This window comes from Hylobates moloch, unplaced genomic scaffold (genome assembly GCF_009828535.3).
Source record: "Hylobates moloch isolate HMO894 unplaced genomic scaffold, HMol_V3 SCAFFOLD_10, whole genome shotgun sequence".
Taxonomy (NCBI): Eukaryota; Metazoa; Chordata; class Mammalia; order Primates; family Hylobatidae; genus Hylobates; species Hylobates moloch.
Window position 1 is genome coordinate 26,829,625 of NW_026652285.1, and position 16,900 is coordinate 26,846,524.

General features: G+C 48.9%; 1 protein-coding gene across 4 annotated transcripts in view; it reads left to right on the plus strand.

Annotated features, from left to right (window-relative positions):
• Nucleotides 1-16,900, plus strand: part of LOC116474907 (next to BRCA1 gene 1 protein-like) — a 51,257-nt gene that overhangs the window by 9,312 nt on the left and 25,045 nt on the right. For 3 of the 4 annotated variants that reach the window (XM_058446021.1, XM_058446019.1, XM_058446020.1), the window contains exons 4-6: nucleotides 2,298-2,512; nucleotides 2,772-2,936; nucleotides 15,819-16,084. In XM_058446021.1, the coding sequence (XP_058302004.1) occupies nucleotides 2,404-2,512; nucleotides 2,772-2,936; nucleotides 15,819-16,084 (540 nt within the window). In that variant the 5' untranslated portion in view covers nucleotides 2,298-2,403. The remainder of the gene's footprint in view (nucleotides 1-2,297; nucleotides 2,513-2,771; nucleotides 2,937-15,818; nucleotides 16,085-16,900) is intronic. The other variant, XM_058446022.1, reaches the window with a different exon arrangement.

Below are 16,900 nucleotides of genomic sequence, written 5' to 3' on the forward strand. Positions count from 1 at the left end.
TTTTTTTTTTTTTTTTTTTTTTTCTAGAGAGACCGGGTCTTGCTATGTTACCCAGGCCAGGCTTGAACTCCTGGGCTTAAGTAATCCTGCTGCCTCAGCCTCCCAAGTAGCTGGGACTATGGGTGTGCACCATCATGCCTGGTCTAGAACTATGTTTTCTGGTTCACATTTTTCACCTCTTTCCCTCACTGTGTTCTCTCCTTTTTTTTTTTTTCTTTGAGACACAGTCTCACGCTATCACTTAGGCTGGAGTGCAGTGGTGTAATCTCGGCTCACTGCAACCTCCACCTCTGGGGTTCAAGCGAATCTCATGCCTCAGCCTCCCAAGTAGCTGGGATTACAGGTGTGCACCACCACACCCAGGTAATTTATTCTGTAGTTTTTAGTAGAGACAGGGTTTCGCCATGTTGGCCAGGCTGGTCTCAAACTCCTTACCTCAAGTGATCTGCCTGTCTCAGCCTCCCAGAGTGCTGGGATTACAGGCATGAGCCACTGTGTGCAGCCTACCTCACTCTGTTCTCTGTAGCCCATACATTCTTATGTTCAAGGCAGAGATCACAGCCACTTTGTGGACATGGAATGCTTTTTTTTGTTTTTAGTTTCTGATTTTTAAAAATTTGTATTTAAGGTATAAAATGTGATGTTTTGAAATATGTATACGTTGTGAAATGATTACCACAATCAAGCTAATTAACACATCCATCACCTCAGATGTAGTTACCCATTGAACGCTTTTTTTTTTTTTTTTTTTTTTGAGATGGAGTTTTGCTCTTGTTGCCCAGGCTGGAGTGCAGTGGCACGATCTCGGCTCACTACAACCTCCACCTCCCAGTTTCAAGCAATTCTCCCGCCTCAGCCTCCCGAGTCGTTGGGATTACAGACATGCACCACCACGCCTGGCTAATTTTTTTTGTATTTTTAGTAGAGACGGGGTTTCTCCATGTCAGGCTGGTCTCGAACTCCTGACCTCAGGTGATCCGCCCACCTTGGCCTCCCAAAGTGCTGGAATTACAGGCGTGAGCCACCACGCCTGGCCTAATTTTTGTATTTTTAGTAGAAACGGCGTTTTCACCATGTTGGCCAGGCTGGTCTCGAACTCCTGACCTCAGGTGATCCGCTTTGGATTAGCTGGGCGTGGTGGCCTGCACCCATGGTCCCAGCTAATGGGGAGACTGAAGTAGGAGGATCCCTTGAGGCCAGGTGGTGGAAGTTGCAGTGAGCCAAGATCGCGCCAGTGCTCTCTAGCCCGGACGACAGAGTGAAACTCCACCTCAAAAAAACAAAACAAAACAAAAGGCTGGGCGCGGTGGCTCACACCTGTAATCCCAGCACTTTGGGAGGCTGAGGCAGGTGAATCACAAGGTCAGAAGTTCAAGACCAGCCTGGCCAAGATCATGAAACCCCATCTCTACTAAAAATACAAAAATTAGCTGGGCATGGTGGCAGGTGCCTGTAATCCTAGCTACTTGGGACGCTGAGGCAGGAGAATTGCTTGAACCCGGAAGGTGGAGGTTGTGGTGAGCTGAGATCGCATCATTGCACTCCAGCATGGGCAACGAGCAAAACTCCGTCTCAAAAAAAAAAAAAAAAAAAAAATCAGCTGAGCATGGTGGCCTGCACCTGTGGTCCCATCTACTGGGGAGACTGAAGGAGGATCCCTTGAGCCCACGAGACAGCGGTTGCATTGAGCCAAGATCACGCCACTGTTCTCCAGCCTGGACGACAGAGTGAAACCCCATCTCAAAAAAAAAAAAAAAAGAGAGGCCGGGCACAGTTGCTCACGCCTATAATCCCAGCACTTTGGGAGGCCGCAGGGGGTGGATCACAAGCTCAGAAGTTCAAGACCAGCCTGGCCAAGATGGTGAAACCCCATCTTTACTAAAAATACAAAAATTAGCTGGGCATGGTAGCAGGTGCCTGTAATCCCAGCTACACAGGAGGCTGAGGCAGAGAATTGCTTGAACCTGGGAGGCGGAGGTTGCAGTGAGCTGAGATTGTGCCACCGCACTCTAGCCTGGGCAACAGAGCGAGACTCCATCTCAAAAAAAAAAAAAAAAAGCAATAATACAAGTTCTTGCAAAGTTTTTCCACCATAAAGGAATCGTCTTCTCTTTTTTTCTCTGGACATTTGTGTCCTTTTGTTCCTTTATGTTCATGGTTTTGTGTCTTGGCCACAGCTTTCCAAGCTAAGTAACTGTGATTCTTCCTGCACTGATAGATCTGAGATATTTTGCGTACATTTTGGTGTGGAGAAGTTTTTTGTAACAGACCTCAAAGCATATCTTGGTTTATCTAAGCCCTGCAGGAGGCAAGAAGCCCACGAACTGCTACTTCTGGACACTGACTGTTGATGATATGATGCTTTCTCTTGATTGATGGTTCTCCTGTCATCATTCTCCGGATATGACTCCCTGCATGTCTCCTCTGCCACATGACAGTCCTTTAATAGAGAAGCCAGGCTTGGGGCAGATAGAGGAAGAGAATGAAGGGGCAGGATTTAAAGCACGTCTTGGTAAGGGATTAAACATTTGTAAAGTATTTTCATCCTCCCTTTCCATATCATACCCTATTTTACGGCTATCCCCTACTGACCCTACTTTAGCATGTAAATGCGCTTTCTTTCTGTAGCATCTCATGTTTTGAAGTCTCCTCACCTTCACATGGCACAGATAGCGGCTATTCCTTGGTTTAGTTTTAGCATGGGTAATGACTGGTGAATGTTCCTCAGCACTTTAAACACCAAGTGCAGACAAGGTTCGTGTGTCTTTCAGATTCTATGGTGTCAGTAAAGAGGAAGGCTGAGAACATTGCTTCTGTGGAGGAAGCAGAAGAAGACCTGAGTGGGACCCAATTTGTGTGTGAGACAATAATCCGATCCCTTACCTTGGATGCTGCCCCAGACCACAACCCTCCTTGCAGACAGAAGTCCTTGCAGAGTGAGTGTCCTTGCATTTCCCTCACCTAGCAGGGTGGCACCTGAATTGTGACTTCCAGACTTGACTAGTTAGATGTGCTCTTCACTGAGACTGAAGGGAGAGTGATCTTAGTTAGAAATTCTGATCTTGTTTGTGTCTTTAGACTCTAGGTATGCTACCTGACTGTTCTAATTAGAGCATCAGGAGCAAAGAAGCCACCATACTCATTTCTCCATCTTCTCAGGGGCAGAATTACAGCTGCATTCCACAGTGGAATAGCAGCCATTTGTGGTACCTGGATTCTGCAGTAAGGAATCTTCCTGTAATTTGACAGAGCTCCTTAGCAGAGACCCCTATGGGTAGCTGGGTTGTCTGCTTTCTCCAAGGGCAGCAGTCCCAGAAACAGTGGATAGAAGCAGGAGTACCAACAAAGTTTCTCAAAGTTAAATTCTGCTGTAATAAATACCTTTATTGGCCAGGCACGGTGGCTCACGCTTGTAATCCCAGCACTTTTATGAGGCTGAGGCGGGTGGATCACCTGTGGTTGGGAGTTCGAGACCAGCCTGACCAACATGGAGAAACCCCATCTCTACTAAAAATACAAAAAATCACATACCTGTAGTCCCAGCTGCTTGGGAGGCTGAGGCAGGAGAATCGCTTTAACCCGGGAGGTGGAGGTTGTGGTGAACTGAGATTGCGCCATTGCACTCCAGCCTGGGCAACAAGAATGAAACTCCATCTCAAAAACAAAAAAAAAGAATAGGATGAGTGCGGTGGCTCACACCTGTAATCCCAGAACTTTGGGAGGCCGAGGTGGGCGGATCACGAGGTCAGCAGATTGAGACCATCCTGGCAAACACGGTGAAACCCCGTCTGTACTAAAAATACAAAAAATTAGCTTGGCATGGTGGCGGGCGCCTGTAGTCCCAGCTACTCGGGAAGCTGAGGCAGGAGAATGGCATGAACCTGGGAGGCATAGCTTGCAGTGAGCCGAGATCATGCCAGTGCACTTCAGCCTGGGCGACAGAGCGAGACTCTGTCTCAAAAAAAAAAAAAAAAAAGGAATAAATACTGTATAACAGAAACTTCTAGGTACCACTTAGATAGAAACAATAGCATATATTTTAAGAAGTATCCAAAAATTCAAATATAGTATGTCAAAATAATATTGGAGAATCTATCAATGAAATTTGACCTATATCTTTAAATATTATTTATCTCACTTTTGTTTAAAGTATACGTAAGGCCAGATGCGGTGGCTCATGCCTGTAATCCCAGCACTTTAGGAGGCTGAGGCGGGTGGATCACGAGGTTAGGAGATTGAGACCATCCTGGCTAACACGGTGAAACCCTGTCTTTACTAAAAATACAAAAAATTAGCCGAGCGTGGTGGCGGGCGCCTGTAGTCCCAGCTACTTGGGAGGCTGAGGCAGGAGAATGGCGTGAACCCAGGAGGTGCAGCTTGCAGTGAGCCGAGATCACGCCACTGCACTCCAGCCTAGGCGACACAGCGTGACTCTTTCTCAAAAAAAAAAAAAAGGACAGGGTCTCCTTGGAGCCTGCTTGTGTTGTAACTTTTTATCAGCCTGGCCTCTCTTGCAGGACAGTGCCCATTCATTTCGAAGTGAGCCAAGCCGACGAAATGACTGTCTCCTGCAGCCCTTCCCCACCCTTGATCCTCCCTTGCCCACCTACTGGCGTGGCAGCCTGGGGGTCCAGTCCATTCTCCACCACTGAGAGCATCTCCACTCACTCAGCTGCTCCCTCAGAGAATCACATGACACCTCGAGACAGATGGCAGCCAGATGAATGAGCAGGCAACTCCTCACCAGCCAGAGTCCATTCCCAGCAAGCAGTAGGAGGTCAGCCTCTCTTACTCGTACCGCAGCCAAAAGGCCTTTGAAGAACACAAAAATAAAAACTGAGAATGGATTTGAAGGAATGAAACCAGGAAGGAAAGTCCAGGGGGCTCAGTACTTGGGAGGCAAGGAGTCCTGGGTGCCGGGGGTGGGTCCACCCCAAGGAGTGGGTGGTAAGGGCACTTCACATCAAATGCTGCCCAGAAAGCCAGGGCCCTGTAGGATCAAAACCTGTTGGCAGGGAACGACAGGCTGATTCAGATATGGAGCTGTGGGTTCGAGGGGGAGGCTGCAGCTGAAGGTAGCAGGACCTGCAACACCCTGCCCCCACCCCTCCTGTCCCAGTCCAATGTCTGCCAGCTCATCAGTAAAAAGTACAACTGGAATGGCTTCAAAAGGAAAGGGCTCCCTTGCTGCACTTCTGCTTCTCATTCGGGCTTTGAGGGTCTGGCTTGAGCAGCACAGACAGGGACTTGTCTAATCGGGACGACCATGAGGTCTCATCGCAATTTGCCACTAACCAGGTAGGCATGCACAGACCTCTCAGTTGGAGAATGTGTAAACGCCTGTCACAGGGCCTGATATGTACCTGTACCTGATATGTTGTACTTGGTATCTGTCATCCCAGTGGATGTGGCCACCTAAACCTACAGATCAAGAATGCCATTGCCTAAATCAAGTCAATGAGTGGTTAAATCCCTCAAGGCTGCCGGCTTCTTCCTGGGAGTGGGTGGGGTCGGGTGGGGTGGCGACTTACAGCCTGAGCCTGAGGGGGCTGCTGGCTGGCTTGGTCCCACCCCAGCAACTTGGACAGACCTGGGCTAGGCAGGCACATTCACATGTAAACAAATCTCTAGCGAACACCTGGCTGAGCATCAGGGGAACGCAGGGAAAGGTGATGGCTGTCTCAGCTCTCAAACAATCACCGCACAAAGAAGTTAACAAAACCAAGAAAAGTTAAATGGGCTCGATTCTCTTTACATATATTGCCTAATTTATAGTCCTCCTAAGCACCCTAGGAGTGCTGTTTTATTATCTCCACCTGACAGATAAGGAAATGGCAGCTGACCCAGGTCAAGGAAGTTCCTGAAGTCCCAGGGCTGATAAGTGGCCTGACTCCACCACCCCTTCTTCCAGAAGGAAGCCAACCCCAGCCCCAGGAAAACCCGATTCCTGAGTGAGTGCTGTAAACCAAAAATAAAATTCTAAGCCCCCCAACTTCCTCAATGGGCACCTCTTGGTCAAATGGATTTCGAAAAAACCTAAAAACTGAGTTCAGGCGATGACAGCAAGTGGGGCGTGGGCCATGCCTCATCCTAGCCTCTCCCTTTTGGAGCTTGGACACAACTGACCAGCATTAACATTAAAGCAGAATCCTAAGACTGACAGAACAGATTCTCAGCCATTAAGATACCAACTCCAGCCTGACTCTGGTTTAACATCACATGAGAGATAACAGGCCCTAAAGGAAATCAAAGTATTTTACCCCCAAGTGTATTTCTTTGACATATTTTGGAATGGCCCTGCAAAGCCATCTCTTGTGGGGAAAATTTATATCCTGCAGCGATTCTCTTCCCTTTCTAGGCCTTTTCCTGATCTAGGAGAGATTTAACTAAGAGTCTGACACCTTAGAGACATTTACCATCTATTCTCTTGAAGGCTTCATCTACATAACATGAACCTTGGCTTCCGCAACCCACCTTATCTTAACCCCAAGCATTTTTTTCTGCCGACTTCAACTCTTCAGGCAAAGTTTAACTCTTCCAACCAATTGCCAATCAGGAAGGAAATCGTTTAATCCACCTTACCCTGCCCCCACCAATGTATACCTTACATGTATTAATTTATGTCTTTGCCTGTAACTTCTGCCTGTAACTTGGATAAAAAGCTGTAACCCAATCACCTTGGGCACATGTTCTCAGGACCTCCCAGGACTACGTCATGGGTCATGGCCCTCACATTTGGCTCAGAATAAACCTCTTCAAATATTTAACAGAGTCTGGCTTTTTCATCAACAGTGCCATCACCTCAGAGCTAGGATTCCAGGGGTGGTCTGAGAAGACCCTTTTGCTGGGGGCCGGGAACAGGGGGTGCAGGGGAACATTAAGGCCAGTGTGGCAGGAAAGGTTTCCTGGACAGCGCTGGTGCAGCATGAGGTTTGGAAAGCAGACAGGCAGGCTGGCCCTAAATGGTGGAAGGTGCTCTGATTGGATCTCTGGCCTCTGGGGATAGCAGAGGGCAAACAGGACACAGGGAGTCAGGACCCAGAGCCAACCTCCCTAAGTCAGACCCCTCAGGAAGAAGCACGCGTGTGTGGAGGATGGTTCTTGCAGACCCAGTAACAGGCCAGGTGCTGCAGATGACCAGAAGAGCCCTCAGTCCTGACTACAGGCCCATCTGACTGCCTCACCCTTCACCACAGTCTGCTCCCAGCTACCCAGGGATTCTCAGGGCCCTCCTCCGGAGACCAGTTCCACATTCTGGCCAGAGGGTGACAGGAAAAGGCAGTTGTGTGCTGCAGTGACTCTGCATCTAGGGTCACTCCCAGAAACAGGCCTGGTCTTGAGGTCAGGCTCTGTCAAGACTACCCTTGTGCAGCTCAGCAGGCCAAGTTCAGCTTCTCTGGCTCCAAAACCCTGGGATCCAATCCCAATCCACAATTCTAGTGGCCTGAGGCCCTCAGGCCCACCCTTCTAGACAGCCCAAAGCCCCAAAGTTGCCCTTCCCTTAGCCAGCTACAGGGCCAGGACCCTAAGGGCTTAGACCCAATAATTTGAATAGTAGCCCAGGCCCACTAAGACCTCATTAACTAATTAGCCGAGAGTAATAGAGTATTCACTGGGAGGGGCAGGCCATTGGTAAGCGGGTGCTCCAGCCAAGTAACAGTATGGTAAGAAAACAAAATAGGCCAGGTGCCATGGCCCACACCTGTAATCCCAGTACTTTGGGAGGCCAAGGCGGGAGGATCACTTGAGGCCGGAGAATTGCTTGAACCCAGGAGGCAGAGGTTGCAGTGAGCCGAGATGGCACCACTGCACTCCAGCCTGTGTGACAGAGCGAGACTGTGTCTCAAAATAATAATAATAATAATAATAATAATAAAATTTAAACAATGAGACATGCAAGAGATGTGGGGAGAAGCACCAGAAGATTCCATTGAAATCCAGCTCCCCAGAAGGGTGGGAAAAGTAGGGACAAAAAACTGCTGTGGTTCATTATGTTTCTTCCCTATTTCGCTTCATTTTATTGAATTGTAAACCCTGTGTATAACAACACTTTTTTTTTTTTTTTTTTTTTTTTTTGAGACGGAGTCTCACTCTGTCGCCCAGGCTGGAGTGCAGTGGTGCGATCTCGGCTCACAGCAAGCTCCGCCTCCCGGGTTCACGCCATTCTCCTGCCTCAGCCCCTCCGAGTAGCTGGGACTACAGGCGCCCTCCACTACGCCCGGCTAACTTTTTTGTATTTTTAGTAGAGACAGGGTTTCACCGTGGTCTCGATCTCCTGACCTCGTGATCCGCCCGCCTCGGCCTCCCAAAGTGCTGGGATTACAAGCGTGAGCCACCGCGCCCGGCCTATAATAACACTTTTTAATCCATTTTTTAAAAGAGAGTGGAAAGAAACAGCCTCCTACAACAGAACTGAAGAGCACACCAGTGATTCCAGTGTCCAGAGAGGAGGGTGCATTAACGCTAGTTTTATGATTTCAATCAGATGCCAAGTAAGGGTATATCTGGGGTTCAGACAAGAAAGGCTCTCATTCAAGTGCTCAGAAGAGCAGTGGAAGGCAAGGACCTGCCCAATTGGCAGGGTGAAAATTAGCCAGAACTAGACTAGTAACAGCTGTTCATCTTTGAGCACTTACTACAGGCCAGAACCTGCATTAAGGATACCAGCTTTTTCGGTTGGGCTCAGTGGCTCACACCTGTAATCCCAGCACTTTGGGAGGCCGAGGCAGGTGGATCACGAGGTCAGGAGATCGAGACCACCCTGGCTATCACGGTGAAACCCCCTCTCTACTAAAAATGCAAAAAATTAGCCAGGAGTGGCGGCGGGCGCCTGTAGTCCCAGCTACTCGGGAGGCTGAGGCAGGAGAATGGCGTGAACCCAGGAGGCGGAGCTTGCAGTGAGCCGAGATCGTGCCATTGCACTTCAGCCTGGGCGACAGAGCGAGACTCCGTCTCAAAAAAAAAAAAAAAAAGGATATCAGCTTTTCCTTTTCCTTTTCTCCTTTCTTTGCTTTGCTTTGCTTTTTGTTTTGGGACAGAGTCTCACTCTGTCATCCAGGCTGCAGTGCATTGGCGCAATCTCAGCTCACTGCAACCTCTGCCTCCTGGGTTGAAGCCATTCTTGTGCCTCAGCCTCCCAAGTAGCTGGGACTACAGGCATGCACCACCATGCCTGGCTAATTTTTGTATCTTTGGTAGAAATGGGGTTTCACCATGTTGGCCAGGCTGGTTTCGAACTCCTGGCCTCAAGCAATCCAGCAGCCTCAGCCTCCCAAAGTTATGGGATTACAGGTGTGAGCCATTGTGCCCAGCCAGGATATCATATTTAATCCTCACATCAACTGACATTTGCCCCAATTTACAGATGAGGAACTGAGGCTCAGAGAGGTTTTGGTACTTGCCTGAGGTCACACACTCTGGGCTCTCTGCTTGGGGCTGAAGGCCAAGGGGCGTTGTGACTTACTTCTCTTTCCTGAACATCGATAAAATTCAATTTAGAAATTTCTGTCTTCAGTGCTACCTCGAGGGGCCTGTGAAAAATGCTGACTCGGTGGCAGCTGTCTTAGCCCCATACTCATTAGGTTGCCCTGAGCCCCACACTGTTTTAAGGAAGTCCCAGCAAATAATATGGGGTAGAGGTGAGATTCAAACCTAAGCAGCCCTGGCTCTAAAACCCACTGAACAAAGCTGCCTCTCCAACTAGAATCAGAAAGAACTAGGTGAGAATCCTACTTCTAGCACTTACTAGTTCTGTGGCTGTGGCCGCCCCCCCAAGTTACTTAACTTCTTTTTTTTTTTTTTTTTTCTTTTTTTAGAGACGAAGTCTCGCTCTGTCACCAGGCTGGAGTGCAGTGGCATGATCTTGGCTCACTGCAACCTCTGCCTCCCGGGTTCAAGCAATTCTCCTGCTTCAGCCTCCCGAGTAGCTGAGACTACAGACGTGGGCCACCATGCCCAGCTAATTCTTTTTTTTTGAGATGGAGTCTCGCTCTGTCACCCAGGCTGGAATGTAGTGGCGTGATCTCGGCTCACTGCAAGCTCCGCCTCCCGGGTTCACGCCATTCTCCTGCCTCAGCCTCCTGAGTAGCTTGGACTACAGGCGCCCACCAGCATGCCTGGCTAATTTTTTTTTTCTTTGTATTTTTAGTAGAGATGGGGTTTCACTGTGTTAGCCAGGATGGTCTCGATCCCCTGACCTCGTGGTCCACCCGCCTCGGCCTCCCAAAGTGCTGGGATTACAGGCGTGAGTCACCACGCCTGGTCAATTAACCTCTTTTTAAGCCTGTTTTCTCATCCATACAATGGAGATAAATGGCAGCACCCACTGCTTGGTAAGGAATATTAAGTTAACACAGGTGCCTATGTGGGTTCCTCCATTTTCCATAAATGTTAATTCCCTTACCCCTCATCTCCTAGGTTAGTCCCGGAGGACAGATTTGAAGTTTGAAAACAGAAAGTAACTGCCAAAAGGGATTATTTAGGGCAGAGGTTCTCCCCTTTTATTATGCTTTAGGTCCTCAGTGGTGAGGGCAGGGGACAGGAGAAGTGGGATCAAGCCCAAATTCTTGGACCTCATCGTAGAGTGACTCCTTAGGGTTAGTGTGGGGCTTAGGATTCTGCATTTTGGACCTGTCCTCAGGGCATTCTGATGCCTGCAGTTCTCCTGTCTTGCTTTGAATAACTCTGGGTAGTGCTTTAAATCTAAGCTGACATACCAGTGGGATGTGAACTGTCCTTGCAAATGTTTTGAGCCCTTCCTGCGCTGGCCTGCAACTCTGCCTTGCTCAGTCTGTCTTCAGCTCCCCTTCCATTCTGGCCTTCTCCCTTTCCTTTTTCACTTCCTTTTTTTTTTTTGAGACAGGATCTCACTCTGTCACCCAGGCTGGAGTGCAGTGGCATGATCTTCACTCACTGCAAGCTCTGCCTCCCGGCTTCAAGCAGTTATCATACCTTAGCCTCCTGAGTAGCTGGGACTACAGGCACACACCACCACACCCAGCTAATTTTTGTAGTTTTAGTAGAGATGGGGTTTCACCATGTTGGCCAGGCTGGTCTCAAACTCCTGACCTCAAGTGATCTGCCTGCCTCGGACACTCAAAGTGCTAGGATTACAGGCGTGAGCCACCACGCCCAGCCTCCTTTTTTACTTCCTACCTTCCTCCCCACCTCTGGGTGCATCCTCTCCTGAGCTCAGCCTGTATTTCTATCTGCTGGCCACTTACCAGCCAGTCCCTTCATCTACAATGCCCTTTACTCACCTAGAAAGCTCACATCAAAAGTCGCCTCCTCCAGAATACCTCTGAAGTTCTCGTCTCTGGTCCCTTGACCCTTTGCAGGTACCTTTTTTCTTGTGCAAGTCACATGATAATGTAAGGGTTTTTTTTTCCCCATCTGGAACCTGCCTGGTGGGCTCATGGTCCATTTGTGGAAACATGCATTTCCCTCTCCTCCGCCCCGCTCCTTCATGATCCATGCCTTATGCAGCTTCCCCAAGGCATGCAGAGCAAGCTGAGAAGAGGTAGACAAGCCTGCAGACCTTTCAAAGAAGTGGGGTGGCTTGGGAAGTAAGAGAAGACCTGGAGATAGGGGCTCCTAAAAAGCAGACAAGAGATTCCCGAGGGGTTCCCCACAGCTCCAGCACACAGCAGCTGCACAAAAATGCAGTGGAATTACTGAGGGACATTATGTGCTTGATGGGGAATAGGGAATGCTTGTGCCAAGCCACCAAGGATCATGCTGTGCCAGTTGTGACCAGATAGACTATGCTTTTGCCAAGGTGAAAGGATTTCCTTACTAAATCCCTTACTTTCTACTTTGTTTAAAATGAGTTTAACACCAAGAGAATAGTTGTCTCTATGTCACTCAGACTCATCTAACCTAAAATTGAGAAAGGGAGGTTCTCACTCCTGGAGAGAGAATTACCGAAAGGGCGGCCCTCATACAGTTCGGGGTCATACCCCCAAGAGCTGGTTTTATATTTGAAAGCAGGCACTGGGACTCTGACCTTTGCAGAGATAAGAGGGACACTTTCCTACCCAGAGAGGCCAAAGGAGCACAGGACGCCCAGGCCGAGGGCAGTGAAGATCTGCAACCCCCAAAACAGATCTCCTCACGGGATAGATAGACTATTGGCCCCAATTCCTCAGCCCTACATGCACTCACCGCTTGCCATGGTTTCGTTGTGGGTGGAGGGTACTTTCCCAGCCCCTGACTTTGGGCTTGCCCACGTGGCTTGCTCTGGCCATGGAATGAAGCACAAACGAAAGCTTGCCAGTTCCTAACCCACGCCTGAAGACGCCTTAGGCCGTTCCGCGGGCCCCGTGCACTTCCACCTTCACCCAGAAGGCCTTCTCTGGTGCAACCGCTGCTTCTTCAGCCTCGGCCCAGAAGGAGCGGAGCCCCTGGCCGATCCGCAGGCCTGCAGAGAGCCACAGAGCCCAGCGGCCGGCCCAGCGTTCAAGCTCAAGCACAGGCCTGCGAGAACCTTGTATCAGCCGCCATTTGGGATGGTTGATTAGGACGCGTTGCTGTGGCGGTAGCTCACCAATCCAATGCGTGCACCTGCTCCTTTATTAGGCTATAGGGTCAGTGGCTCCCACAGGGACCTGATACAACCGTGCGTTAAATAAGGAGCTTATTGAGCTCTCATGTCGTAAGCCGGTGGAGAAGTCCAGGGTTAGTGTGGGGGCCCCGGCGGGGGCTGTAGCCTTCATCCGCGTGGAACCTCCCCATGGTTCGCAGGTCGCGGTCTTCGGAGCCTTCAGCCCCGTGAGCCCGAACAGTCTACAGGGCGGCGCCAGACCCTCTTCCCAACGCCACCCTCTAAAGCCTGGGCTCCAACCGGTTCAACTTCTGCTTCAGGCTCAGGATTTTCACTCTTCTCGAATGGGGGTGGCCCTCCCCTGATCTTCTGAATCGCAACAGCATCTCCCTCCCTCCAGGACCTCAGAGCCAGAGCTGGGCGAGAGGCCCTGACCTCCTGGGTAGGGTGGCAGTGTCCCTGTGAAGGTGCGGTCCTGCCTCCCATCTCCAGGCGCCCGGCCTCTCCCACCCTCAGCACCCTGCTCACCTCCAGCTGAAGATGCCAGGGCACCTCTGCTTCCTCCCTGCCCTCTCTGCAGTACCGCAGAGTGAGCATAAAAGGGCTTAATACAGGCTTCGCCGGGCGCGGGGGCTCCCGCCTGTAATCCCGGTACTTTGGGAGACCAAGGCGGGAGGATTACTTGAGGACAGGAGTTCAAAACCAGCCTGGGCAACAAAGTGAGGCCTGTCTCTAACAAAGACAATGATAAATAAATCTAGAAATTGGATAGACTGAAACAGGCAATGAGGAAAGGATTCCCTATTTAATAAATGGCATTGGGAAAACTGGCTAGCCATATGCAGAAAACTGAAACTGGACCCCTTCCTTACACCTTATACAAAAATTAACTCAAGGTGGATTAAAGACTTAAACATAAGATCTAAAACCATAAAAACCCTAGAAGAAAACCTAGGCAATACCATTCAGGACATAGGCAGGGGCAAAGACTTCATGACTAAAACACCAAAAGCAATGGCAACAAAAGCCAAAATTGACAAATGGAATCTAATTAAACTAAAGAGCTTCTGCACAGCAAAAGAAACTACCATCAGAGTGAACAGGCAACCTACAGAATGGGAGAAAATTTTTACAATCTACCCTTCTGACAAAGGGCTAATATCCAGAATCTACAAAGAACTTAAACAAATTTACGATAAAAAATGAAACAACCCCATCAAAAAGTGGGCAAAGGATATGAGCAGACACTTCTCAAAAGAAGACATTTATACAACCAACAGACACATGAAAAAATGCTCATCATCACTGGCCATCAGAGAAATGCAAATCAAAACCACAATGAGATACCATCTCACACCAGTTACAATGTCAATCATTAAACAGTCAGGAAACAACAGGTGCTGGAGAGGATGTGGAGAAATAGGAATGCTTTTATGCTGTTGGTGGGACTGTAAACTAGTTCAACCATTGTGGAAAACAGTGTGGTGATTCCTCAAGGATCTAGAACTAGAAATACCATTTGACCCAGCGATCCCATTACTGGGCATATATCCAAAGGATTATAAATCATGCTGCTATAAAGACAAATGCACACGTATGTTCATTGCGGCACTATTCACAATAGCAAAGACTTGGAACCAACCCAAATATCCATCAATGATAGACTGGATTGAGAAAATGTGGCACATATACACCATAAAATACTATGCAGTCCTAAAAAATGATGAGTTCATGTCCTTTGTAGGGACGTGGATGAAGCTGGAAACCATCATTCTGAGCAAACTATCGCAAGGACAGAAAACCAAACACCACATGTTCTCACTGGTAGGTGGGAACTGAACAATGAGAACACTTGGACACAGGGTGGGGAACATCACACACTGGGCCTACAGTGGGGTGGGGGGAAGGGGGAGGGAGAGCATTAGGAGATATACTTAATGTAAATGACGAGTTAACGGGTGCAGCACACCAACATGGCACATGTATACCTATGTAACAAACCTGCACGTTGTGCACATGTACCCTAGACCTTAAAGTATAATAATAATTTTAAAAAAGAATAAAAGAGGTCCCTTTTTCTGGGAGATTGATGTAGGGGAGCGAGCGTGTGAGTTGGAAGGGAGGCATCGAGGATCAGCCATTTAAAGCAGCGTACAAGGATGTTCAAGGCTAGAGATCCACATGTGTATTTTCAGAAACCGAATTTCCTGGTGGGGCACAGTGGCTCATGCCTTTAATCCCAGCACTTTGGGAGGTCAAGGTGAGCAGATCACTTGAGATCAGGAGTTCAAGACCAGCCTGGCTAACATGGTGAAACTCTGTTTTTACAAAAAAATATAAAAATTAGCCAGGTGTGGTGGTGGGTGCCTGTAATCCCAGCTATTTGGGAGGCTGAGGCAGGAAAAACATTTGAACCCAGGAGGCAGAGGTAGCAGTGAACCAAGATCATGCTACTGCACTCCAGCCTGGGTGACAGAGTGAGACTGTCTCCAAAACAAAACAAAACAAAAACCCAAAATAGGCCAGGCGCAGTGGCTCGCACCTGTAATCTCAGCCCTTTGGGAGGCTGGGGTGGGTGGATCACCTGAGGTCAGGAGTTTGAGACCAGCCTGACCAACATGGTGAAACCCTGTCTCTACTAAAAATACAAAAATTAGCTGGGCATGGTGGTGCATGCCTGTAATTCCAGCTACTAGGGAGGCCGAGGCAGAATTGCCTGAATGCAAGAGGCAGAGGATGCAGTGAGCTGAGATTGTGCCATTGCATTCCAGGCTGGGCAACAAGAGTGAAACTCCATCTCAAAAGGAAAAAAAAGAAAAAGAAAAAGAAAAAAAACCCAAACAAACAAAACCCCTGAACTTCCTGTGGGCACCTTTCCTCTGGCAGCCTTTTTCAATGAGGGCTATGTTTTCTCCAATACTATATGGCCTGCGGACTGCTCAGCTTTCATTCCAGTGAAAACATTCCAGAACAAACTCTGGGTCAATCCCAGGTGTTTCTCCAATCAACTCAGGGCATGATTGTGTGTCACCTGCTGCCCAGCTAGAATGACACCTCTCCAGGCCTCTGACTTAGCTAGGTCTCCACCATGTGACTCCACCGTAGACTCCGTGCCTTCTTCTTTTGCAAAGCCTCGGACACCCAAACACCTACGAAAAGTGGGTAGGGTGCCAGGACACCTCTGAGTATAAGTGGGGCTCCCCACCATGCCTGGATGTGGAGTTGTGCTGCAGAGTGGTAGCTGCTCATGACACTCATTTCACCCCTTTCTGTGCAGGTGCCAGAAGCCCAGGAAGCACACATCAAGGCTCCCTTGCCAGCGGGGTGCTGCCAATAAAATGTAGTCACATGGATTTTGGAATGTGGAAAGGAGGTAGAAGTCATCCTTTCCTCCCCCGTAGCAGCAGGCGTGCAGGCTCTGGTGGTCAGCTGGACTCCATAGTCCCCCACCAGTCACCAGCCTGGGGACCGTGGGGCTGCAAGGACCTCAGCAGCGGTTTCCCAAGTTTCCTGACTTCTTCCGTCCTCTGGAAATCAGCTGTGGTAAAGTAGCCTGAAAGCCAGTTGTGCAACCCCCTCCCCCCAACCTTCACCACCTCTAGCCCCTCCAATGATAAGCACTAATTGCCTATATACAACCCCTTTTTGTTTGAAATATCTAGAGTAATTTCTGTTTTCCTATCTGGGGTAGTGTAACATAAGAAGAAATATATATTTGGTCTCTGCCCCCAGTTCCTAACACAAAGCTCCTAAAACCCTGGGTGTGGACATTGTTTTTTTTTTTTTAATTATCATTTTCTTTTTCTCCAGGTTTTTTTCTTTTTTTTTTTTTGAGATGGAGTCTCGCTCTGTCGCCCAGGCTGGAGTGCAGTGGCACAATCTCGGCTCACTGCAAGCTCCGCCTCCCGGGTTCACGCCATTCTCCTGCCTCAGCCTCTCCGGGTAGCTGGGACTACAGGCGCCCGCCACCACGCCCGGCTAATTTTTTGTAGTTTTAGTAGAGACGGGGTTTCACCGTGGTCTCGATCTCCTGACCTTGTGATCCGCCCGCCTCGGCCTCCCAAAGTGCTAGGATTACAAGCGTGAGCCACCGCGCCCGGCCTCCTTTTTTTTTTTAAACTTTTATTTTAGGTTAGGGGATACAATGTGCATGTTTGTTATATGGCTAAACTTGTGTCACATGGGTTTGTTGTACAGATTATTTCATCACCCAGGTACTAAGCCTAGTACCCGATAGTTTTTTTTTCTTTTTTTTTTTTTTTTTTTTTTGAGATGGAGTCTCGCTCTGTTGCCCAGCTAGAGTGCAGTGGCACGATCTTGGCTCACTGCAACTTCCGCCTCCCAGGTTCATGCAATTCT